At 37.2% G+C, this 27,880-nt stretch overlaps 1 protein-coding gene across 3 annotated transcripts; it reads right to left on the minus strand.

The window, feature by feature from the left end:
* Window positions 1-12,022: 12,022 nt before the first annotated feature.
* UCHL5 (ubiquitin C-terminal hydrolase L5) lies at window positions 12,023-27,858 on the minus strand. 3 transcript variants are annotated; one of them, XM_025895811.1, is made up of 10 exons: window positions 27,755-27,858; window positions 24,180-24,263; window positions 18,164-18,289; window positions 18,016-18,077; window positions 17,807-17,937; window positions 16,413-16,476; window positions 15,237-15,339; window positions 14,723-14,833; window positions 14,460-14,558; window positions 12,023-12,626 (listed from the first exon to the last, which is right to left on the minus strand). In XM_025895811.1, exons 4-10 carry the CDS (start codon window positions 18,075-18,077, stop codon window positions 12,582-12,584), a joined length of 615 nt encoding a protein of 204 aa, XP_025751596.1. In that variant the 5' UTR covers window positions 18,164-18,289; window positions 24,180-24,263; window positions 27,755-27,858; the 3' UTR covers window positions 12,023-12,581. The 3 variants fall into 3 exon arrangements, with proteins under 3 accessions (XP_025751596.1, XP_025751595.1, XP_025751597.1); XM_025895810.1 differs by having other exon boundaries at window positions 14,723-14,836; XM_025895812.1 differs by lacking the exon at window positions 14,723-14,833.
* Between the last annotated feature and the right edge of the window lie 22 nt (window positions 27,859-27,880).

A 27,880-nucleotide genomic window follows, 5' to 3' on the forward strand; every position in this document is an offset into this window, starting at 1 on the left:
AAGCAAAAATCCTCTCCTCTTTCCACAGCAAGACCACTGGGTGCAACATAACAGTAGGGGCAGATGTACCTTAATCTGGATAAAGGCAGAAAATAAGAACACAATAAAAAATGCAGAAACACTGTTCCCTCTCTGAGTAGCAAAGAGCCTTCTACATCAGTTTCTGCTGGCTTCAGTTTCTGCATTTTCACTCCAATTAACCATAATAAATTACAGTTATACTGCAGTCATCTTAGACTATGCAGATACAGCCTGGAAACATAAACAGCAAACAGCTGATCCCATGCTATCAGCTGTGTTTCTTCCAGAGTTTAGGACAAAATATTCACTGAAGTCAGGGTATTCTGAAGGCACTTGTAAAGCAGAAGTGGCTCCACTGCAGGAGGATATCCAGACTTGGTGCTCCCCCTGCCTGGCTTAGTCGGAAAGTGTCTCATCTGCAGCAAGCTCATCCTCCCAAGTGCCTGATGTGCATTATCTTTGCAAAATAAAATATCCCAGCTGACCAGTTCCTCTACCATCAATGTCACAAGCCTTTCTGGACGTGACAGACATCATTAAGCCTGTAATGCGATCTAAAAGATAAAAAGAATCAGTCAATAAATCTAGCTGGCATCCATCAACAGTAATTGTAGCTCCCAAAGAAAAGTCCCATCTTGACTTGGACTTACACATCGTTTCCTTGAGACACAAAAAGAGTTGGATTATTTGGTAAATCCTGAGGTAGTTTTAACAGCAAAGCAAAGCATGTTAGTGTTTATGTTTTATTAACTCTGTATGTGCTACTCATGCACTGGTGCATCACACAGAAAAAAGTAAAACTATGCCTTAATGCTTTATGCTGTAAGAAATAAAAATACAAAAGCACAGATTAGGACTAGATTAATTAATTAGTACCTCATGCAAAGCCAACTACTTTAATATTTTGTAATTTCAAAGTAGTCCTTGCACCTATAAATATTATTCAACTGTTTTTCTTCAACCTCTATGTGAACTTGTAAAATTTATATATTTTGCTTGACCATTGCAAAAGCAAAAAGGTCAGGAAAGTAATTTACAAAGTAACAAAGAATAAAGATAAGTTTATATAAACATGAAGAATGGGAACAGTACATAGAAGATTTTTTACTTTAATTGTTCCATTAAAGTTCAACACGGTTTAGCAGAAAGAAATGGTGACCTCAAACACTGAGCATTTACAGTAAAGCATAAAACCTCTTATAAATAATGGACTAAGAACAATATGAATTGAAGCCCAGTCTAAATTAAACATCTCACTTTTAATTCATCACTCTCTCAGGGCTGTTCCGAACTTAGTTTTACTTAAGTGTGAAAGAAAACATTGGAGATATTTCTTATCTACTGCAGTTAAACACTAGGATCTCATACTTGAAAACTACTGAGAAATACAGCAAGTAGTTCCTCAAAGACAGGAACTAATCAAGTACATAAATTATATACACAGGCATAAGCTTTCCTACATGTCTGCAGAAATTATTTATATAAGAAACCTGACTTTGGTAGGACTCTTCACAGGCACATAAACACTTTCAGAACTAGGAATTGGTCAAATGCTGGAAAAAAAAAATTCTTTATACACTAAAACATAAAAGTTTCAAATAGCTTGTAACAGCATCTAAAACACTCACGAAGCTCTCAAGCTCCACTATTTATCATGACATCGTCACAATTAAAAACTTCCCCACATGTATGTGAAACCTAAGTCCAAAAACTAACTGAAACACATAAAACATAACAGATTAACATGGCTCATCTTTTTAAAAATGTTAGTCCATATTAGTTTTTCTCTCCAGTGGAATGGTTGATGCATCTGACATGCTGTTTAATTTTTCTACTAAATATTTCTTTTTTTTTGGGCAGGGGGGATAGTATATGGATGTATGACTTCAAAATTATTTTATATGGACAAAGCCAGCCTTTACATCAGAACAAAGATCTGGACTTTGGCTTCATCACAGTGAAGGTGACTGTCTTTAGAGTTAACTTTTTGACATTTAGCAAGGGATTATATTTACCAAGATATGAGGACTGTAAATTCTGTCCATCTAGAACAGAACCTGGAGCATACAATGAACCCACTGTGTCTGCTGTGATGCAGTCATTAAGACATTACTGCAGTTGAGAACTATAAACTTTATTTCCTGCACATTGTGTTTGTATATGTAATAAACCATGTGGCAGACAGAATTCACTGAATTTAGTTCTGTGGAGAAAGAGGCACACAAAGAAACCAGAATATTCACTTCTCCTGCTCTCCCACCCAATCAATGCATATTTTCAAGTGTTTCTTCCACCTTCTTTACAGATGTCCCAATTCCTGCCTCAGATTTTTGAGAACCAAAGTCTCGGGATATTTTCTTGGACAAGACTATCTAACTTCCTTATCTCTTGTGTATCTTGTATATCTAGTTGTACTCATTTGTTTTGGAAAGAATGATGGCAGATTGTATGATGCAATTATCCTGATGCAAATACTGCAGGACTATTACTTCAGTAGAGCTCCATCTAACATGAAAAACAAGTAGTTCTAGCACTGCATAAAAAACAAATGAGAAGGACAAGAATTTAAGTCTCTTCCACTTCTGCAAAAGGTGCCAAGCAGCTGTCTGTGTGAGAGAAAAGGCCACTTTTCTTGTTTTCCCAGTCTGAGTACTCTTTGTTCATACTGAGATTCATTTTTTAGCTCTTTGTTTTCAGTTTTTCATAAACTCTTCAAGCAGTTTCGATTCCAGCCTCATCTTGTATACAAGCATTTCTAACTTCTCAAGACAGGAGAGCATCCAATCTCTACAAAGCATTAGGCCCTTTCAATGACACCTGCCTTCCTCTCGGGTGGTCACAACTTTTACCATTTTTGGTATCCTGAGACTGTGTCAAGCTCTAGGCACACTTAGTCAGCCTTTTGTGAAGCAACCCAGACAATACTGCTAATGGGGATTTGGTGGCTTCAAACTGTTAGCAGATGGCACAGCATGCAGCTTTGGGTGATTCATGAAATACAGAGAGGATGACAATCTACTGGAAGTGTCTCATCCCACTTCAAAGCACTGAACCAAAATTCCAGCTGCACCGAATTTGGATGCTGCTGCATCACTTCCAGGGAAAACAATTCCCCCCTCCTTTCCCTCACACAAGCACTGTTCAGGGCCAGGCCCCCAAAGCCAGCCATAGATTACAGCGTCCTACATTGCATCAATCAAAAACATTTCTTAAAAGGTCAGCCAAACATTCTCTTCTGGTTTTGACTTTTTCATTTCTATTTTACTGTAAAATTACATATTAATAACATATTTTATAAACACAGCGTAAAACATCATTAGCAGTTCATATTCCATTCGGTAACTGACAAAGAAAGAAAAACATGGAATTAGACTTTCCCACCTATTGGAAGGGGTTTGAGCATGTAAAGGAGATACACAAAGAAGGGACATCTATGTAACATACTACTATCATCAAATCATTAGAAATTTGACTTGAATGTTTTCCCATGGGGACAGCTCCTTTATAAAAGTCACTGAGGATTGTTTTCATGTTAAGGATATATTACTAGACATATTGAAGGCACTTTGAAAATCTAGTTAAATACTGGGATTTCTAGCTAGAAGGCAGAAGCCAGAAACAGCACCTGCAATACAGCGTGAGCACTGAAGGGTCTCTCCAGAGTCACTGGATCTGACTGAGCTGAAGCACCAGAAGTGTGGTACCTAAAGAAGGAAGAGGAAAACTGAAGTCTAGAAGAACATTAAGCTTGAGAGCATCAGAATGACTGTAACTGCTATGAAAAACAGCTAATAGAAATAGGAATCAAAATACTAAGACAAGAAACAGAGGGCAGTGCTACCAGAAAACCATGCTAATATAATTATGCACATAAGCCCCATAAGTACCTGAGGATTCTTTGATATCTTATTGGATAATTTTTTTTTTAATTTTATTTAGAAATGACCAAGTCCTGGACATAGCTGTGATTTTGATGGCATTCAGTGTGTTTTAGTTTGATCCAGGCCAATGTAGTAGGCTGTTGTAGCCCCATGACTGCTTGGCACAGAGTAGGACAGTGCCAGGGAGCAGCACGAGCAGACTGCTGTGGCTGGAAGGATGAGCTAGTTTCTGGGCTACACAGGGAGGCAGGCAGGGTCATGCCCTCACTGACAGCACTGCAGTCCCACCAGACCTGGCAAAAGTGAGCAGACCAGGTCCACTGATGGTGGCCACGTTCAGGCACAGTTCAGATCCTCAGACAGGAAAGCCCAAGGTCAAGCCAAGAAACTGAACCAGCAGGTAAGGGTCAGGATCAGATCTGCAGAGAGTCACCAGGGTCATGCACAAGCACAGGTCACCAGGGAAGTCCATAGCAATAAGGCAGGTCTGAAATCAAGCCAGAAAGTCAAATCTACGGGTCAAAGCCACGATCTGGCTGATCATCGGGGTACACAGCCAGGCATGGGCATGGCTGCAATGCAGGGACCTTAAATGTAGCAACGGGAGGAGGGAAAAATACACCTGGGGCTCTGGCAAGGTGCTTTTTAAGCCAAAAGAGCCGGAGGCTTTATTCTGGATCACACTGTAAATGGAAGAGGTTCAGGAATCTTCAAAACTTCAAGTTTACCACTAAAACAGAATGAGAGGAGCAAGGGTGAGAAGAAGGGGGGGAATGTTTCCTTTGGGCATGGAACACAGACACAGTAGTTTCCCTCTTCATTTCTCATGTTATTTTCCACATTTGTTGTGCAATAACAGCACAATAATTTAAACATATGTAGTGAAATGTATCAAAGTGAAAATGTATCCATGAGACAAAGCACAAAATAAAGGCTAAAATTCTACATTCAAACTTTTGTCTCTTCCACTTTTTCCCCCCCTTCAATTTTAAGATTCAACTTCCAAGTAACTTCATAACCAAAGTTTGCATGTGCACAACAGATTCCTTATCCAGAATGCTTCCTATGACCATAAATATTTTGAGATGGAAAAGAAAGAATGCGTCACACCACAAGCAAATTGAAATTCAGTTGCACTCATTACAGCTTCCTATTACACTTCTCTCAATTATTTCCTTCAGTACTTTTCCTTCCTTTGATTGAATTTCTGGTATCTAAAGTATTAAACAGTTATTCTGACCAGGAATTTATAACTAAATTTTTCTGGGTACTTTCCCAAAGAACTGAAAGACCTTCAGTGAAGCAACTACTGAACAGATTGTAAAAGGAGTTCATACAAAGTAAGGATTATAAGCACACGGACAGTTTCAAGTCCTTAACATTACCTACTTGACCCTTCAAGGTGCACAGGTAGTGGGAGAGATCTTTTCTTTAGAGTGTAATGAAAATTTTCAAGTGTCCCAACATCCTCAGGTCCTCAGTACCTGTCACACAAAGAACAGCAGGACTGACACCTGGTCAGTAAGGCCACATCAGCAAAACCTGTCTGTCTTCTGCCCTGTGCATACACAGGGAAGAACCTGGACCAGGGCAGTCAGTGCAGTCAGGGGTTAGCTTTGTTTGCTTTTATAGGCTTACTGAAGTGGAGGATGTATAAAGAATCTCCACAGACCTCCTTTCCCCCAGTGTTTTTCCCATGGCACGTCTAAGACTGCACAGAGACACAGATGAGTCCTGGATAAGGAGCATCAGGTATCTGGGACAGCATAATCCTACGGTCCTTACCTCTCCACTTCTCAGCATAGCATGAAAATTGCCCCATAAGAGAAGCTCTCTTTTGTCATCTGTCAGGCAGGCAAGAAGTAGCTTTTTTCACTAGTACACAGACAACATTAGGTAATAGTCTCTACCAGTTCCTGTGTAGGGGGACAGTTATGTCTGTCTCACTTCCACGTATCAGCATGTAATTCTAATGATTTTTTTCCTTCACATGAGAGATAGATATAGAAATCTCAGTACATCCCTCACTCTCATTTACCAGAGTTGGGAATGAGTTTACAGAAGGGAAGAAAACCAAACACAAAGAGAAAACTAAAACATCACCTTACGTTGGTAACTTTTGACAGTATAAATATTCTCTGCACTGAGGAAACAACGGCCTGGATGAAGGCAGGAGTCACTGCAAAGATACCACTTCTTCCCACACCACAGTTTCACATTAAAAGAAGAGATAAATGAACAAAAATGCTTATTGTCATTCCCAGGGCTATGATAACAAGCTACATTTCTCTCCTTCGCCACTAGAGTACTTTCAGGATTAAAGTCATGGTCTGTCATCATTCACAGACATACACAGTTCCTAAAAATACCTATCTGATGATGCTTCATCACTTTGGACAGCAAATCCCTGCTCTCATGTGAACAGGGATACAGAGATGGAGGACAGGGTGACATTTAAAAGATGGAACAGGGAAAAAACAAATGAAAGCAGCTGAAGAAGCTTCACTTTTAAAACTCTTTCTCCTCAAGAGCAATCTGTAGTCATGTTTAGTTCACCTCTTAGTGCTACCACATTAAGACTTCAAAGTACACACTGAGTGCCAAACTTCCTGAAATGCTCTACAGATTTTTGAGTGATTGAGAAGTCACCAATGCATTACTGGAAAAAACAAGAAGTGGAATTAGAAGGACATGGTACAAGAAAAAGCTCGTGACACTCCTTTCCTCTCTTAGAAAACATTTTTTCTATTGAGAAACAATACTCTTAAGCCATGATGCTGTTTAAATTTTTGAAGCACACTACAAAGTAACCACGATGAGTCAAGTCAAATATGTCCAGGCTGTTCAAAGGGTTACTTTAATACTACCAGCAGAACTCTACACACGTCTTGCTTCCTCAAGACATTCTTTGCTTTTCCATCAACTCTCAGAGTACAACAACTTAGCAATACCATTTTTCTGCATTTGATGTAAAGAAATGTTAATTCACATACACACTTTTGTGCACACTTGCACAAAGTGTTTCAAGTAAGAGGTACTACTGGATGTTCAAGCTAGAAATTATTTTTATAAAAAACACCCTACAGTTATTTAATGTTTTCTTGTTTAAATTGGGATATAATGACTATCTTGGTATCAGTCTGCCATTGATAACGTTAGCAGAATTTAGTAAAAATATTTACATAAAGCACACTTTATTTTTCATTCACTGAACTGTAAATATCAGACACTGATAACATTGCAGATGATTTGATTAGTTATTGTCAGAGACGTAATCCCAGCAATTAGCAATGTGTATATTGAAAAAAAGAAGTCAAATATTAACATAATCTTCAATTGCTGTAACTAAAGCATAAACAAACCACGCAAAATATGGAAAATACTTGCTTATCATGGAAAAATATTTAACTAGATTTTCAAAGTGCCTTCAATATAACAAACTCTATTAGATGTTATTAATGGAGGAAAGTGAGATTATCCAGAGCAGACAAAAAGGCTCCATGGCTAAACCAACATTTGCAGCTACTATATGTAACAGAGAAACCTACCTCAGTTTCACATAACCTCATAATTGTAACTCTGTGGGAACAACTCTGCATGATCACCACTTCCACTAAAAAGAGATTGCTTGAACAAAAAGAGTGAGATTGCCAGTAGAACTCCTTATGAACCTACTGCATACAGATGACTGATCTAAATATCCCTATCAGGTGTTCACCAAAAAAAAACCAAACCAAAAAGAAAGACCTGTAACATTTCCCCACAGCTGGAGGGAACGCATAGGATGACTTTCTCTTTGTATTTTATTTTATGAGAATGTTCAGGGACCTCAGAGAAAATCTGTATTTTATAATCTCACATAATTCCCATTTCAGAAATGCATAAACTTTCAGGAAAGAAATTTCACTAGCAATGCACAAAGTGATCAAGCCCATACATCCTTAATGATCCAATTTTTACTGGGTTTTTTTTAACAAAAAAATGGCTTTTCTACTCTACAAAACTTATCTGTAACATAATTCCATAATAAAAATTTTGTTGCTAAAATGATTCACAGTATTCTGAGCACTCTGCAAGGATTTACATTGGATAAAGCTCCTTAGAGTAGCAAATTATGATAAAATGCTTCTGCAGGAACACCAGTCCTCTTTCACAAAGGTATGAAGTGAACACAGGCTATAAACTTGACACTTCTCCACTTTCCTATTATGCTTTTGAGGTTGAAAAAAAAATTGATCAAGTGTTCTTTGCTGGACACATTAATTTTACTGTAGGAGTAACTGCACTGTCAGTTTGATGCAGTTTAGTCACTCTACTTAAACCCAAGGACTTCACAGACAAGTCTGACAGTGCATATTTCAGCATCAACTCTAATTCTTCTAGAAAGCTCCCTGTTTTCAACCAAACCAGGCTGATTAAACAAACACTGTTTCACTAATTAACAGAATGAGGAGTTTCAGCTTTCTCAAGACAACACTGAAGAAGTGCTTCCAACCCTGAAGACCACTAAGACATTCTGTGGTTGGTGTTCATCAGAAGCCAGACTGTTCCACGCAGCTGCCTCATAAATCCAGTAAAGTTGGATGCTATCACTGCCATATTAAAACAGGCTTTAACTTACCAAGACATTGATCAGCCACCTACCAATAGAAACAGCGAACATGACTGAGTTTAGGGTACAACATGAAAGGTTTAGTACCTACCTGGGGGGTGAGGTACCACACAAGGCTTTGAAAACACCTAGGAAGTAGGTTTCCCTTGAATCCCAGTAGTAAGTCAACTTTTAAGGAAGCTGCAGGATAATCAACTGAAAAAATTTCAGTCATCGCAGGAGTAGTTTGAGGAATGTGTAAGAATTATTTCATTTCTTTACACTCATCAGGTCTAAGCACAGAAACCACTTAAATGTTAACATGAAACTTTGGTTTACTGATACAGTATTGGGATAAAGAAGATAAATAGCTCAGCCCATGCTGTAAGATCACACCTAAAGTCTGCCAAACATGATGTGCACAGTAACACATAGTGTGTCTTTGACAGGTAAATATTGTTATTCACCACACCAGAAAGTACTGTATCACTGGCTAGGAACACAGGATTTTTGTTTTCTGGCAAATTACTAACTTGAAAGCAGTAGGTAATTCAGCATTTTCTAATTTTGATGTTAATTCTATTTACTCGGTCAGGGAGCAAGAAGAAATTCCTCAAAGTTCACAACCAGTGCTGCTGAGAACTGCTTCTTCTCAGCCAGTCATCTAGAAATACAGCCCTGCAGCTTCTCTGGATGCACTACCCAAATCCTGGCAAACGCTCTAAAACTCCAGGTTCACAGTTTAACTATTATGACCAACGAGAGCTAACATAACTTTTCAGATATATTTCCCTTAGCCTCCAACAAACACAAGGTAACACACTTTTAAAACTTTCTTTAGTGATGACAAACTGTGCTCAAAGATTCCATTACTGGCCACAGATAAAACACTGACTTGAATTTATCATTGCATTTTCAGCTGCACAAAACTCCTTATGAATAAGTCATGTACAAAATATAAAATGTTACCCTGTGAAGGAAGAAATCAGGCTACAGTAGGATTCCAAAATTTTCATGTACTGTGCTAAGACTAGCAGCCAGAGATCACACTGAAGCTTGGGATTTTATGTTTGCAAACTTTTAGCAAATGGGAAACACACTGACCTCTTCTGAGCAAAAGGAAAAAGCAGCTGTGTGGCAAAATTCTTCACAGAAATGGAACTTACTCCTTATTCTCATTATACCCAAATTTCAGTTCTGACAGTTATGCCACACCCTTTGTTTATACCAACAGAACACAGTGGTCCTTGAAATAAATTAGAACACAAACCTTTCACCATTCTACATACAGCAAAACAGAGTTTCTGAAAACTGTAAGATAGATTAAGGCCCAAATCTCTATTTTGATTTTTTGGGCACCTTTAATTTGCTAATTCATTGTCCTGGTTTAACCCCAGTTGCCAACTCAGCCCCACAGAGTTACTCATCACTTTCCACCAGTGGAATGGGGGAAGAGAATCAGAAGAGTAAAAGTGAGAAAACTCGTGGGTTGAGAGAAAGACAGCTCAAAGGTCAGAAAAGGATGACGGTAACAGTTATAAATTAGAGTGTACATGTGTTGCACAGTGTAACTGCTCACTGCTGGCTGACTGATGCCCAGCCAGCTCTGGAGCAGAGCCCCTGGCCAGCTTTCCCCTCAGTTTATACACAGAGCACGATGTCACGTGCTATGAAATATCCCTTTGGCCACTGGAATCACTGTGTACCCTCCCAACTCCTCATGTCCTGCCTCCTCACTGGCAGGACATGAGAACCTGAAAAGTTTTTGACCGAGTATAAGCACTACTTAGCAACAACTAACACCACCACTGTGTTATCAACATTATTCTCATACTTAATCCAAAACACAGCACTGTACCAGCTACTTGGAATTAACTGTAGCCCAGCCAAACCTGGACATTCATCAGCTTCATACCCAGCTTTGCATTGATGTGACTGTCCTAAAAGTAGGCAATAAACAAATAATTGCCTTTAAAGCCAAGACACACATGAAAAAATGGTTCCACAAATTTGGTGAAAATAGTAAAAAATTATCAAAAAGGTTTTGATCAGGAAATAAAGATTTTATTATATAACGCAGAACACTAGTTCTGGCTTGCTCTACTTCTGCATTAAACAGCCTTTTTTAAAAAAAAATATTTTTCATTTACACATTGGACTAATGGATTTTGTGAATATTTGATCTTTACATCCATCCTTCTTTGCCTTCCACAAACCCAGATAGTTTGCTTGCAATATAAGTTTTCTAATTTCTAAAAAAATTGCTATTAAAATTTGTTGATAACTGCAAAAATAATTTGCTGCTTCAGCAAAATTCCTTTTCCTTTTGTACATGCACAAGCATGCAAACAAAAGGAGAATGGAGTGAATTCAGTAGAGTTTAAGTTGACATCTATTAACAGCAAAATTTTAGGGTAGACATCAAAATTCTCCAAGGATGACAGGGTGCAGCAGGAATCGTCAGGTTACCACATAAAAAGAGAGACAAATGTTTTCAACAAGTTGAAATGGAGTTTCAAATGTAATTTTAAGATCAGAAATGTCTCTTACAGAGGAAGTGTCTTTCCCTTTCCCTGGACAATAATGCTACAATGATTTACTAAAGTGGGAGACTCTCACACACACATTTGCATTCTCATTAACCTGATCAGCTTTGTACAGAACACAAATATAGATCTGATGTTCTTTTCTGAAACACATCTTACCCTTCCAGCCACAGCAATGACTCAAGGAGATCCTTCCAGCAGTAGAAGAGCACCGTAAATGTTTTTCTTCAGCCCAAACTTTATCCTGTTAATATATATGCAATATATATGAAGCACCAACAGATAGCAGAATTTGTTTCATATTGGGGTTTCAAAAAATTCTCTAAATACACTATATTCTCATCATACAAGCCTACAAGGCCACAGGAGCTCACAGTTCAACGAAGTATGCCCATAGGCAAAGTAAGGGAAACAAGCATTTTAACAGTTTAAGATGTCTTCCAAACAATCAAAGTTCTCTTGCTTTTCTTTCTGTTTTTTTACCGAAATCCTTCAGGAGGAAACAGGAAGTGTTCTAAACAAATTCACATACAGTGACAGTGTTTGAGTAATTCCAATAGTATGTATTGTTGCAATGACCTGTTATTATTCATACTAAAGCAATTTGTCTATTCATACTGCAAGCAGCTTTTAAGGTGGCAGGACACCAAGTGAGCTCCATTCCCCAGATGTTCCCCTTGGTCCACAGAAGACAGTGCAAGAGTCTTCCATCACAATGATTTTATCAACAATAATCCTCCACACACCTTTTTTCTTATCTTAAATTACCTCTCAAGGTCAAATAAAAAAACATTGCTTTAAAGACTTGAATTTAACATACTCCAGAATAGTAATAGCTTATATCCAAGGATATTAACTCCCCAAAACAACAGCATAACTCCCCTTCTAACCCAAATCTAGAGTGCATCTACTCACAGTCACAAGGCTGATGAACTCCATTATCTTAATTATCTTACCCAGTAATAAAATACCACAGAAGAAAGTTTGCCAAAATAAAAATGGGAATATTTATTATCTTTTCTACTAAAGCAATGCAGTTCTTTTAAGATTATACATTGGTCTTTGCAAATGTTTCTACAGCTAAATTCATACTTTTCAATTTTGTAAAAAAATTAGACACATACTTCATAAAAACAAAGACACAGGCTATGCCACTGAACAACTGGAAGGTATTGTAACTGTTAGTAGGGATGAGCAAAGAAAGCTCATGCTTATGCTTAAAACTCTGGCGTTTGTATCGTTATATGTTCAAACGGGACAACATGGGCATGTTCTCCTTGCACATTTTTGGGTCCACCTCCCAAGTTTTCAGCAATCAGACTTAAATACTGAATCTGAAGAGAACTTAAACATTGCTTAGCAGTACTACATGCACAAGATGCAGGGGAAGGAAGGAATCAGACCCGTGCATACAGTACAAGACAAAGTGTTACAACTGTCAAACGTGCACTGGACAAAATTTGAAGTTTATGAAAAGTTTTATTTGTAATCATGAAAATAGTTTCAGAAGCAAATAACTGTATGTATTATGCAAAGTCATCTTCACTTGGCCTCCTGAGCTTTTTTGGCATTCTGTTTTTCTTTTGCCTAGAAAACAAAGGGAGATGATGTCAAGCTCTGAGAAGACAGATCTTTCTGAAGCTTTGCATGACTACTCATTACATTCCTGAACATCAAAATATGCTGTAAAAAGAAACATTTTAAATGTAAATTTAAACCCTTCAGAAGTATCCTACTACTATTTTACTGGGTTCGTATATAAAGGCTTTTAAGAATAGATATAGGTTTAAATAAATAATACAAAGGAAATTAAGATTAGGTGATTTCTATGGGGAAAACTAGAGGGGGAAAAAGGCACTATTTTTAAAACATAGTTTAAGCCTTCATTTTTCATACCATCGTATTAATTTCACCTAACATAGAAATAACTCTTCCTAATGAAAATATTCTATGTCACAAGGAAACACTGCATTCAGACACACTGACTAGCAAAACTGAACTCTGCAATGACCAAGATCTTAGTGTTTTAGATCTTTCAGATGAGTGGGGAAAAAAACCCAGAAGAGTTCCTATCAAGATATTTGCAGACAAATTCTTATATAACTTGTATCAATTACAAATGGTTCAAATTGCCAGGGAACTAGCATTTTTTTCCTTATGGATTTAGTTAAAAGACAAGCTGGCCAAGAAGAGGGGGCAATTCAGAAGCAATATCAGCCAACTTTCTGTCAAAATATTTGTTCATTCTGAATCAGGCTGCTGCTTGTATCACTTGTTATTGAACAGAAAAGTACCTAATTCTGTGATTTACAATTAAGATCTATCACCAGGTGCTCAGGTCCACTGGAAATTTGCTTGTAAAAGCAGCTTGATGGTCTTATAAATGACTCCTGCCAACATGAAACTGGATTAAAATTCCACACATTACCCAAAGAAGGAAAAGATTAAAAACTAGAAGTTACTGTCTTGTAAGCTACAGGCCAGCAAACGTACCTTCCTAAGTAAATTCAGCTAAAGAATAGACTCATTAAAATAATATATAGCTCTTTTTTTCATTATAATAATACAGAGATCCTTTCTCAGTGAGTTCAAGACCAGGGATACTGCCTCTGGCACACGAGTAGATATGCAAAGCAGCACTGAGCTCAGTACAGCTCAAGTACTCAACCAGCCAGTTTAATAACCTTACCCAAGTGACAACACTCTTTAATAACTAAGCTTTAATACAAACCTTAACAGTAAATCAATGTTAATAGCTAAACACCTTAAAAAGGGGGAAAGTAAAGCCCGTAAACGAGAAGAGGGAAAAGGAGGGAAAGAATTCCCAGCTCCAGTGCCTGTGCCACGGCTGCCACCCGGCGGTCACAGCCCGGGACTGCACCAAACTGGGCGTGGAGAGGCCGCAGTGGCCAAAGGGACCGACCGCGGACGGTGCTGGGGTGCACATCCGAACACTCTGCGGGTCAAAAAGGGACATCAGAAATGATATGGGGAACTCTATCACAGACTAACCGAAGCCAAGTATCATAATTTTAATAGGATTTTTAACTATCCACGCAGAAAAGCCCAAATCTTATGTCTCTTGTATTGCAGCATCTTACGCCCTGTAACGTGATTTAGATGATATTGAACTGCCTCTTCCTAAATCACCATCAGAAAAATTTGTTTAGTTTATTAAAGGGGAGATACAGTTTGCCTTTGCCTAATACTGCAAAGTTGGTTTGTCCCACAGTCTCCAATCTGCACTGAAATTGTGGCTCTTGAGAACAAGCTAAAGTAGCAATACACATGAACGTAAAAAATGTGGTCAAATATCTTGGAATCATAAATGTCATGGGTTTGTTTATTTAATTTTACATAGAAGGTATGAAGAATTATAGTAATATACTGTTTCTTAAAAGTCAGCTAGAAAATACTCACTTTTTCTACTAATGGTATTAACTGCTGGTGCTCTGCTAGAGTCTTTAATAATTCCATGATGAAAGGCAGGTAATTATGTTTTCTTCTAATATTTTCGATCTAAAAATAAATTAAAAGCATTAAGGTATTATTATATCACTCAACTATCTTCTAGTCCCCATCCAGTTCTTTCACATTAATTGCAGCAGCTCCCATAGATATAAAAACCAGCTTTTTCTTACAACTGTTGCAATAATTTCATCAGAAAAGCAAAGGCTACATACCTTATATCTTTTTAATTTTTGGTTCTCTTCTTCAATTAACATCTGGTATTTTGCAACTTCTGATTGTATAGAACTTAGCATATTACTACTTTGATCTGTATCCATAGGCTCCTCCTTCCACAAAACAGAAAAAAACCTAAACTAAGTCTTGTCTTCAGAATATTTCTATCACAGATTAGGGTATCACAGTTATAGCAACATTCCAGGAATTTCCTCAGTTAGGTATAAGCAGAGTAGCTTGGGCACTAGGTAAAGAACAATTCCAGTACCACAGCAGATAAGTCAAGACTGAAAGCCACAATGACATGGTCACACTGTACCCAGTGCTCAGCTCAGCTCCCTGGGAAGGAACCAGAGCTGCAGCAGTGACTGTGCTGCACAGGAAAGCAGTAATAGCAATCCTTCCCTTTTTTTTACTGATACTCCATTTGGAGCAAGGAAAGGAGGTGAATAGTAAAGCAAACACACAGAACTACTAGAGAACTACTCCAGTAATGTAAATACCATGGCCTACCTCTGCCAGCTGTTGCTGTAACTCTGCAATCCTCTGCTCATATATCATCTTCCTGTCAGACACAATAGCCATCAGGTTAAACCTTATCTCACCTTCACTGTATCTAGAGGAACAGAAAAACAAAACAACAAAAACAACCCACTTTCAAAATTAGTCACTAACATGACAATTCAAAAACCTCCTCCTCTGTTTCATTAGAAGGGAATGCATTTCATGGAAACAACATTTTAAATGGATCTATTAAATTAAGTTGTGCTACAGATCTAATTTTGCCTCAAATGAATTCTACCCAATTTGTAACTCCTAATAACCTCCTCTCCCCAGACATTACTATTCCTGTCTGTGGTCACAAAACATAAACACTTAAACTGTGAAAAAAGGAAAACAAAACCCAATATAGTTGACAATAAAACTTGCACAAGACTGCTGCATACAATAGTTTTTACTTTCTCACTACTATTACTGGTTAGAAAACATGGGAGACTTCTTCATACAGTGTGAAAAGTACATTCAACAATTAGACTAGCAGGCCTTTCAGACTCAAAATTCTCCAAATGCAATTTGGTAGTAATGCTTTGCTTATTAAAAAAAAGTCTTCAAGCAAAAGCTTTTAAAATAATTTTCCAGAAACGGCATAAAATCAACTTTATTTCTAGCACATTTAGGGCTGCTGTTTGGAGTCAGAGCCAACAAGTAGGAAAACTTAAGTAGTATGTTTTTCCAGCTTAAATTTCTAAAACAAGCCACATACCAAAGAAAATTTTGTTATCTCTAAATCCCAGTTGTATGGATATAGTTACTATCTAGTACTCCTAAGTATAAGCACACACTCAAACTTTACTTATGGTCATGACACTCTTAGTCTTCACTTGCAAAACCCCACAGCTGTTTAACAGAGATAATAATCTTGCTCTTCTTTTTCCAGAGCACTAGTGGGGTCTCTCCTTACTACACAGATACCTTACTTTGATTAATTACATAGCAGTACAGTGTCTCACATTTATCTCATGTTGGGCAATAGGTTCTCAAGTCACACAATGATACGCATACAAAAATGATGCATAAGCATAATTCCTTAGAAATTCAGCTGATATTCTTTAACTGAAGGAAATTAAGAGTAAGGAATTTTAAAACACATAGAAGGTGCTATATTTTAAAAGCATCATGACCATTTACTTTTGTATACGCTTCTCTATGACAGGCCGTACAGCACTTATCCAGTCATCCTGGTTGCATGCACCTGGGGAAAAACAAAGAAAAAAATTAACCATCTTGGCAAAATTTACTGCAAAGTCAAGACTTGGATAATTCAGGTGTATGCAGCAACTTCAAAGTATGTAACAAGTTCTTCCTTAGCAACTGCAGTCTCAAATCAGGTGATTTTTCAGGAGGCAGAAGACATTTTATTAATTACAATATTTAGATAACACAGTGACCAAAGCAATAGAGCAAAACTAAATTTTAAGGGCATAAGCAACTAACAATTTACTTTGTTGATAACACAAAACAATAGGGCAGGGGGAAAGTATGTTATGGAAGATTTATATGAGAGGAAAGAAGTTAGCTGGTATGACAACATTACAATAGATAGCAAAAGAAAACATTATGGATAGCTACAGCTGTCTGTTTAGTATCAACTCTTGATTTTTGTCTCTGTAGATGCAATACAATTGCATTAAAAAGTCAGACACAGAGAAAAACTATAAAAGGTTATATGATAGATAACTTGACTTTGAGAGAAACGAGAGAATAACTAAAGGTGATTTCCTAAGTTGACAATGCCTCTTTAATAACTTCAAGACCTTCAAGTAAATGAAGAGACTCATGATCTTGTGACCACAAAAATGATGTTACTGGTAGGTCTGCTGACTGTACACTATCTCTAGACTGACTAAAGACAAGCCATTTAGCAGCAAGCCACTACTCAGCCTAAAAGTAAAATATAACTGTCAACAAAACTGAGAAAACACTCTGGAAATGGAGTGTGGAACACACTGATATTAGATCAGACATGACAGTACAGATACATGATAGGCACTGTAGAGCTTTTCAAGACACAACAAAGCACACATATCACCAAGCTAAGAAAGATTACAAAACAGGAGCAAGTCTTACAGAGAATAAAACTATGCTGGAAGTAACTATTTTTTTTTAGAACCATTAGGAAAATAATTGTTATCTAAGAAGAAAGAGGGCAGGGTGCAAACACAAGCACATAATGTAAAAAAAGTGTTTGGAATCAGCTGTGTACACGTTGCCAGTATGTAAACTTCTCTCTTGCAACAAAATTATCAAGGTTTGGATTGCATGGCCTGTTCATTTGATTACTGAATGAAAGAAGAGATCATAAGAAACATGGAGGAAGCAGGAAGAAAGCTGTATTTTCAGTCCAACAAAACTAAAACAATATAAATGACTACAAAAAAATACAAACCTGAACTGCACATTTAGAAAACTTAAGATATTTTTTATTTTAATAAATAACTTGGTTTGAGCCTGTAATATCTGACCAATTGTTCAAAAAGCTATTGTTACAATGGAAGATGTTCAGAAAAAATACCAAATGTTACCTAAATCAATTGGTCCTTCCCTTAAGCCATCGAGCTCATACAGACGACCATTAACAGGAACGTAGCTCACAAAATGAAATGCATCTTCTTCCTTTGCTGAAGACTTTGCATCAAATTCAAACATCTGTTGTCTGCAAAGAGAATTTTAGAAAACCTGAGATTAAAAAGAATTTCCTTCCAGTTTTGCCTAGATTTAAAACATGTGTTACCTGGCAAAACTGTTGTGAACTTGCCGAATCACTTCTGAGTTGCTCAGTGCCAAACCTTTCATCTGAAAGGAAGTTACACAATGACTGTGAGCCAGCACAGCCAGAACACTGTAACACTTAAAAAATACAGAAAACGGTGGGCACTTACTGCAGCATCAAAACTTTGTGAAAATTCCTTAAATTCTGACAAAGTCTCTCCTAGATGGATGTCTTGATGAGCACAATTTAACAGCACACTTATTATGGCTTGAGTTGCACAAGCATTATTAATTACCTAGAAAAAAGTATTGAGAATTTGTTCATCATTGGTGATAAAAACTTACTTTAATCTGGGCAACATTTTTCGTTACAAACACACACTTTCTGTGCTGCATCATATTACAAGTTCACTCTAAAACAGACTAGATTTGCTGGTTGCATGCACCTGGGGAAAAACAAAGAAAAAAATTAACCATCTTGGCAAAATTTACTGCAAAGTCAAGACTTGGATAATTCAGGTGTATGCAGCAACTTCAAAGTATGTAACAAGTTCTTCCTTAGCAACTGCAGTCTCAAATCAGGTGATTTTTCAGGAGGCAGAAGACATTTTATTAATTACAATATTTAGATAACACAGTGACCAAAGCAATAGAGCAAAACTAAATTTTAAGGGCATAAGCAACTAACAATTTACTTTGTTGATAACACAAAACAATAGGGCAGGGGGAAAGTATGTTATGGAAGATTTATATGAGAGGAAAGAAGTTAGCTGGTATGACAACATTACAATAGATAGCAAAAGAAAACATTATGGATAGCTACAGCTGTCTGTTTAGTATAAACTCTTGATTTTTGTCTCTGTAGATGCAATGCAATGTTAGAAAGTCAGACACAGAGAAAAACCATAAAAGGCTATATGATAGATAACTTGACTTTGAGAGAAACGAGAGAATAACTAAAGGTGATTTCCTAAGTTGACAATGCCTCTTTAATAACTTCAAGACCTTCAAGTAAATGAAGAGACTCATGATCTTGTGACCACAAAAATGATGTTACTGGTAGGTCTGCTGACTGTACACTATCTCTAGACTGACTAAAGACAAGCCATTTAGCAGCAAGCCACTACTCAGCCTAAAAGTAAAATATAACTGTCAACAAAACTGGAAAACACTCTGGAAATGGAGTGTGGAACACACTGACATTAGATCAGACATGACAGTACAGATACATGATAGGCACTGTAGAGCTTTTCAAGACACAACAAAGTACACATATCACCAAGCTAAGAAAGATTACAAAACAGGAGCAAGTCTTACAGAGAATAAAACTATGCTGGAAGTAACTATTTTTTTTTAGAACCATTAGGAAAATAATTGTTATCTAAGAAGAAAGAGGGCAGGGTGCAAACACAAGCACATAATGTAAAAAAAGTGTTTGGAATCAGCTGTGTACACGTTGCCAGTATGTAAACTTCTCTCTTGCAACAAAATTATCAAGGTTTGGATTGCATGGCCTGTTCATTTGATTACTGAATGAAAGAAGAGATCATAAGAAACATGGAGGAAGCAGGAAGAAAGCTGTATTTTCAGTCCAACAAAACTAAAACAATATAAATGACTACAAAAAAATACAAACCTGAACTGCACATTTAGAAAACTTAAGATATTTTTTATTTTAATAAATAACTTGGTTTGAGCCTGTAATATCTGACCAATTGTTCAAAAAGCTATTGTTACAATGGAAGATGTTCAGAAAAAATACCAAATGTTACCTAAATCAATTGGTCCTTCCCTTAAGCCATCGAGCTCATACAGACGACCATTAACAGGAACGTAGCTCACAAAATGAAATGCATCTTCTTCCTTTGCTGAAGACTTTGCATCAAATTCAAACATCTGTTGTCTGCAAAGAGAATTTTAGAAAACCTGAGATTAAAAAGAATTTCCTTCCAGTTTTGCCTAGATTTAAAACATGTGTTACCTGGCAAAACTGTTGTGAACTTGCCGAATCACTTCTGAGTTGCTCAGTGCCAAACCTTTCATCTGAAAGGAAGTTACACAATGACTGTGAGCCAGCACAGCCAGAACACTGTAACACTTAAAAAATACAGAAAACGGTGGGCACTTACTGCAGCATCAAAACTTTGTGAAAATTCCTTAAATTCTGACAAAGTCTCTCCTAGATGGATGTCTTGATGAGCACAATTTAACAGCACACTTATTATGGCTTTAGTTGCACAAGCATTATTAATTACCTAGAAAAAAGTATTGAGAATTTGTTCATCATTGGTGATAAAAACTTACTTTAATCTGGGCAACATTTTTCGTTACAAACACACACTTTCTGTGCTGCATCATATTACAAGTTCACTCTAAAACAGACTAGATTTGCTGCCTGAGTAGCTGCAGAAAAGCTTTTGCTGTAGGAGACTAGTAAAATGAATTCTGGATGGCTGCAAAGTACAATTCATTGACAAAACTGGTATTGCATAGCTCTACTTAGAAACAAGCTCTACTTAAAACAATTAATGAAGGACACAGAAGAAATGTAGGAATCCTCTGATCTCTGTGGAAAAACACATAAAGTACTATTCAAAGCAAGCTGCCCAAATTGCATTATTGTATCTTAAAAAAAAAAAAGTCAACTCTCCCCTCAAAAAACTCCCTCAAGTAATCAGAATTCCTACCAGGCACAGCAGGTCAAAAAAAAAATTAGAGCAATAAAGTACATTATGGAACCTAGAATTTTTATTAAAAGGTTGTGTTGGACAAAAGAATTTTGCATATTCCAGGGATAAACTAATAAAATTTAGAAGTGTTCTGAGATGTGAAAATTGTTAAAAATATAGTTTGCTGAGTAATATAATAAGCCATATGATACTTCAAGATTTTTCAGTTTTTTCTTAATTTACAATATACCTATCCTTTTCAAGCTAACATGTAAGATACTAGTTTGACACTGTTACTCTTCAGTGTTAAGTATTCCATTTTTAGAAAACATAAACAACCCCCTTCACATTAAAGTCATGTTTTTAATGTTGTTTACCAATACCCAAACTAAACCACAGTATTTTAAGAAAGAGACTACAAGAATTATTAAATATAATCTGAGATTTAATTAAAAGTAGAGTAATCAAAAGTTATAAGACTGTAATAAAAGAAAGACTTTATATTAGTGTTTTCTCAGTGAGCTATAGGTTAGGAAAAAGTAAGGTATCTTTAGTCTATGATACTATTCTGCAATTGAAAATGCTACTTAAACCATAGGACTGGTAGAGAGGATGTGAATTTTGTATTAAAAAAATGAAAATTAGTTGAGGGCTGTGAATGTGAAACCACTTCCAACAAGAAAGAAGGAAAAAAAAGTGAGAAAACCCAACCAACCTGTTTTACAGTCAAAGCTGGTTGCAACAAAGGAAAGCCTACTATGTTAATAATATAAGCCACATTATATATTCATATTCTATACTTCAGGGTGTTCTCAGTTCAGATTATGTTTGTATGCAGATGATAAAGAAATAATAAAACACTCCTTAATTTAATAAAATTACGATCTAGTTGACTTAAATGGTAATCAAGGGAGTCAACGGCACGTGCTGAGAGATTACAGCAAGTGAAACTCAGGTTAAACAAACTGCAGGTACACAGGCAAGGGCTGGAGTACACACAATTGCAGAATTAAGAGCATAGGAAGAAAAGCCATCGGGGCAGTGAAATAATGAAACAGAAGCAGAAAAATTCAAAACCCCCCCCCCCCACTACCAGAATGGCATAATTTGAATTAACACTGTTACATAGGAAAAGGAATCAAGAACTAAAGAGTCTCTCAGATATGACTAGAGAATGTTATCAGAGACAGTTGTAAAAGTAGCACTAGGATGAAAGCAGAAGATCCCAAGTGGATCAGAGTGGGCTGACCTGACACAGTGGTTACAAACACTCCAAGCTGACAGAGAAAGGAGAAAGAAGGGAGGGACAGTTGTGTTGACAAATATTAGAACAGTGCTGCTACAACAAAGGCAGGGCCACTACAGCAAACTGTACTTGTTAAATCCTGACTAATACAGGACATTATAGAGAGAGACAGGACTAAATGGCAACCACTTTTGCTGAAAAATCAGGATGGAACAATCAGTTGCTCTGGCAAAGATAACTCAATAATGGCTTCAAAAAAAGGGAAGGGAAATTTAGAAACATTTTGTGCCGACCAGCTAGATACAGGAGCTTTAAACAACAGAAAAGAGGAAAAATTAGACTTGGCAGGCAATTCATGGGTTCATCAAATACTGAGCATAAATGTGATTTTGTATTTCAGCTACAGTATGAGTTGTATCTGATGAAGTATATAAGGACCAAGCTAAACAATGTCTAACTGCTAGAAAACAATATATAAAAGATGCAGACCTGAGGCCAGTGGCCTCCAGCTGTTGAAATGAAAATACATTACAGAAATGCATTATAGAACTTGAGAAAGTGAGAGGCAGGAGGTAAGGAAAGGACAGCAAGAACAGTCCTGTAGCAGAGGAACAGAAGCAAGTGCAGGTGATGCACATAAAAATCCAGTGTTCCTGGATCTAGATGACATGGGAGAAGTACCAAGGTGGAACAAGGAGGTCCCTGGCTAGTGGCAGCTCACAGGCAGGGTGAAGAGTGCAGAGTGAGGAGGATGTGACTGCAGTAGCAGATGTGGACAAGTGCAAGGTTTACTGTCACACAGGCACGATGCCATCAGTGCACACAGCCAGGCCAGCACTGGTACACACACACAGCTACTGAGTCCTTCAAGGCAAACTGCTCAGGATACCCATCTCTCCAATTTCCAATGGATCTCACTGAAGGTGTCCCAGCATTGGTTGAAAACATGTTCTGAATGACAATAAATGCAGGTTTTCCCCAAAGGACTTTTTTTTTTTTTTTACTTGAGGCTTAAGAGGATCTTCTTTATTTGTCCAGTAATCCCAACATTTGCCTGGATATTTCTGTCCAGGAAGTCCTGGTAAGGTATTTGATCAATATTCAGGACTCCAACTTAAAGCATATACCTGTATTTGAAAGATTTTTCTAGCAAAAGTACAAAGAGTATTTAATAATATTTGAAACAAAATCATAATATACATATACAGTTATGTATCACGAGAAGATTGCCACATCACCCAGTGAAACTCAGCTTAAAACAAACCAAGGAACCACTAGAACAGGCTACTCTGGCACACTCTTCAAGATGCATTACTTCCTAAGCATGCATCTTTCTCTAGGGATCCAGTCTGAGTTTCTGGATCAACCTCAGGCTGAAGCACTTTAAGGTCTCGAATCGCATCTTCCATCTGATGGATTTTGTATTTTGCTTTTCAAAAAAGCTGTGGACAACCCTCTGCTGTGGCAGTATAACCATCAGATCTCTGGGCTTTACCTACTAAGCATCCCAGTGGTACAGAACAGCTGGTTTTACAAAGCTCAACATGAAAAATTCAGCATTAGCAAAAAGTTCCACAACTTATTCTTGTCTAAAAAATGGAAAGCTTTTAAAAATTTTTATTTCCTTGGAGTAATGACATAATACTTTTACAGTTGTATTCAGTTACTGAAAATCTTTTCCCGATTTGTTTAATGTCTTGCAAGTTGTACTTAGAAGTTATCTGATATCCCAAGTTCAGCTTTAACATGGATATCTGATCTATCTTAATGTTACCAAACTTGAAAGAGTCAAAACTTGAAATCAATTAAGTACTGGAAATGTTAAAATATAGACGCTTCCCTCAGTGGCACAAAGACAACTGAAGACCAATGTTTTAACAGTATCGTTTATAAGACCTTCCTTCTGAAGGTATTCCCAATTAATGAAGTTAATGTTCTATCATCAACCAATGCAAAATAAAATAAATACATGGCACCAAAGAAAGGCAGGATACCATTACTTTAGTAATAAACCCTGAAGAGTTTATTAAACTAAAAAAGTGTAGTTCACAAGTCTGCAACAATGGCATTCACTTTTGTCAAGAGACACTGGCACTCCTGCAGTGCTGAGCACAGAACACAGCTACTCCAAGCAGTGCAGAGGGAAGCTGAATACACTGGATAGGCATAATCATGTAGCTGCTGCATGTCAAAATAACAGCAAGGGCCCACTTAAACAACACAGAAATCAGGAAATTCAGAGTTAAGGCTGAAATTGTATCCTTAACTCACCTCATTGTGCCTAGGTATCCTAGCTCAAAGGGTATGTAAGACCATCCAGAGTTCTGTGGCCTCAAATAGAGGACCAAATCATACCTAGGCATAACAGGGAGGCCAAATTTAACATGAGTGCACATAAAAGTGACCATTAAAAAAACACCTTTAATATGCATGCATACCAGACAGACTTTTAAATTCAACCCCCAAACATAATCCTGATTTAACTGCGAACGAGATCTAGTTGTCATTTGGAATTCAACTACAACATCAGTATGAAAGTGGAAATGAGTAAGATGTGAGCATGCACAAGCTTCTTAGCAAAACTGTGTTTCCTAATGCAATTTCAAAGATGTTTTGCTAGACAGTTTGCGAGCTGTAGTCTTTCACATCTAACTAAAGTTCCCCCCAATTAAACAACTTTTAAGATGGAACGTTTAATTGAAGTTGAATAGAAACAGAGCTATAATAACATCAGTTATTTCCCATACTCAACTATTGTTACATATCAACAGTAACTTTGTCTTGCTCATACAGGATTCAGGATTATATTTTAAACCATGTCTGCAGTAAAACGAATGGTACCAAATCTCTTCAGATGATAATATTTAAAAGAAGAAAATGTATGGGAAAGGAAAGAGATACAAAGACTTCCTCAGATTTTTAAGGCTCCTTTGTCATGTCAGTTTTGAAGACACAGATCAACAGAGCAATAACCTTAAATGTCAAAAATTTTCCTAACAAATTTATTTGTTCTGGGATTCCAGCCTACAAATGAACATATTGTTATTTTACATCATCATTTTTGTAATGAAGAAAAAAAGTCTTCTTGAAAGACCTTAAAGCCACCACAAAATTTGGCTTAAAACATACACAGAGAAAATAAAAAAAAAAACACATGAGCCCAGTTGAATGATGGCTGGAAGGACTTGCTCTTTCACAATAAAAGTATTTAATATTAATGCTCATCTTCCTTGGTGTTCCTGGGTGACTCAGAAGGACTCACAGACTATGGCCTCAAGAAATGCAACCACCTCAGCGGTACCATAGAAAAACTCCCATTCTCTCTCACTTACCTGTTACTGGCTTTGTCCTGTCCAGACTCACTGGACAAACACATCTCACAATACAGCAGGAGACCAGCCCAGAAAATATGCACAGAGCATCTACAGACAACTGCTAGCTGATGAGCTGCAGTGGCTCACACAAGTGCAGTGAGTAGGTGAGCCATTGTGAGAGAAGAACAGAACCACAGCGTGGAAAGGAGACAGGCTGAGAGGACCAAGGCATCCTGCTCTCATCATCACAAGATCAGACAGTTGCTCAAGAAAACTCTAAAAGTCCTCAAAACACTGCTTGTCAAGTTTAATCTCTAACCAAGGCTAACTTTCTTCAATGTGAGAGTCACCAGAGCTAAACTGGTATTACAGCTCCCTCCAAAATATCCAAAGCATTTTTTTTCACTTATCTGTTGGCTTTTAATAGTGATTTCTTCACAGCTATTTTACTAGTTGTTCAGCCACAATGTATCAGTCCAGACAAAGCTGAACTGATATAAACCACAAGCATATGTATGTCTACAAGAAAAATGTCCTGATTTTGCTAAGCCACTGCACTTGACTGACAGACAACACTAAAACACGACAAAGATACTAACTCTAAACTTTTTGCAAATTACTTTTGAAGCATCTATTCCATGCCATCAAGTGGTGTAACCAGGTACTACTATTTTAAGAGTCAACATTTCTAGAAATTGCTTTCCTGCTAAAATTAAGAGTCACTCCACCACACCCTCCTTAAAGGGTGTAGGAAGCAGAAGATTACAAAGTTCCTACACCTTCACAAAGAGGATTCAGGCTTAAGAAAACATTAAAATATGAATGTTTCAAAGAAAGCTACAAAATAAAGAAGACTTTTCACTGTTAGCCTTTAATTTTGTGGGTTTTGTTCTCTAGTCTACCATTATCCAAATTTTTTAATGTAAATTCTGCAATCTTAAAGCTCAAGAAAGTTCCTCTTAGCTTAGTGTCAAGCTTCAAAAAGGGAAGTGAAGAGGGGGGAAGGCAAAAGAAGCAGAGCAAGCAGACAAATGCTTTGAAAGTTTTCAGCATTCACAGGAACAGCAATTCTGGCAGACCCTCAACTACTGACAGGAAACAAGATGAAGTCCCTTGAGTGAGGGAAAATTTACCTTCATCTTGAGAAAAAGAACAAACAACCCAAACCAAAGCCCAAACCCAAAAACCCCTCTCTAGCTTCATATCAGAGTAATTTCCTGCTGCCACATAACTACCCTTGGAGAGTTTTATCAAGGATTTTCCTGAGCTTCTTTGCTATTCTGTAGCCACAGTCTATGGTCACCAGCAGCATGTTTGATTAGGCAGAAGTCACAACTTAAACCACTGTCTATCAGAGCTATCAGACTATAAAGACATTTGACAAACCACTGCTGATCACTGTATCATAAAAATAGTGGGCAGTGCTTGGCAGGACTCGAGAGCTGCAGCAGGGGAACAATGAAGAAAATCAGTATTAAAAAAGACCAAAGAATGAAGTCATCCACAACAGCATGAAACAGTAAGGTGATTATAAAATACAACAGAAGCACAGGTACAGAGTGGCCAGGACAGCTATTTCCACTGTTTTCCATATTTCTATACTTTTAGCTGCAGGTGTGTGGAGACTTATTATATTCTGAAATTTACATAAAAAACACTTCTGCCTTTGTGGTGGGACATAAAACAAGAAAAAACCCCAACCAGGGGAAAAAACCCTCCAGCAAATAGACTACGTACAGTCTTCATAGAAAGCCTAATATTTTGCCTTTTGGTATGAATACTTTGTAATTAACACACATAGGATTACATTTTCTGTTTAGACTTACACTTATCACTGTTTCATAAGCAGGTCGTGCAAAAGATCCAAAAACATTTATTAAGTACTCCTGTTTTCATTCTGGTTACTTTCTCTTGCTTTTCTTGCTTGCCAACAACACACACACACACAGTCTGTCAATGCTAACACAAAATTTCAGTACTATTCAGTATTTAATAAAATACAATGGCTTACATCAGCAAAACCAATTTTTCCTGTAATTTCAAATTTAAACTCACCTTTCTGATTTAAATACTTAAAACTTGCATGCCAAAACTGTCTGCAAACCCTTAAGGAAAGTATTATCCTAGAGCTATACTTCCCCAGCTGCAGAGCATTTGAGAAACACAAGAAATAAAAACAGGGCCAAAATAAACGTTTCTTCCAAGAAGTTGTTGAAAGTGGTTTCAAAAAAATAATTTGCTCATTCTGCTGAGAACATGTACCAAGCCTTTATTTACTGCACAGAAGAGTGAGTTAATCTGTGGGCTGACAAATAACAACCCATGGCTGGTATTTTTGACTTAACATATCAAACTGATTTGCTTTGTTAATCACCTTTCAATACACAGTTCCTACTCTCAGAATTTGTTGAAGTCATTTCACCTTCTAAAGTGTTAATTTTTGTGTTCATATTAACACAAAGATGGTTTATTTTTCAGTATTAAAATCTATGATTCATGACTTATTTAAGAAAATTACTGAACTTGCCATACCTGCTTAGCAAAAAATATTGTATCCAGTCTGGAGTCCTGAACAACAGAACCTGCTGGTTCCTCTCCAGGCTGCCACTTGAAGAGAAAAATTAGCCCATGAACTGGCCTGAAAAACAAAATTGATAG

This window comes from Manacus vitellinus, unplaced genomic scaffold, assembly GCF_001715985.3.
Source record: "Manacus vitellinus isolate BGI_N305 unplaced genomic scaffold, ASM171598v3 scaffold_44_pilon, whole genome shotgun sequence".
NCBI classification, from domain to species: domain Eukaryota; kingdom Metazoa; phylum Chordata; class Aves; order Passeriformes; family Pipridae; genus Manacus; species Manacus vitellinus.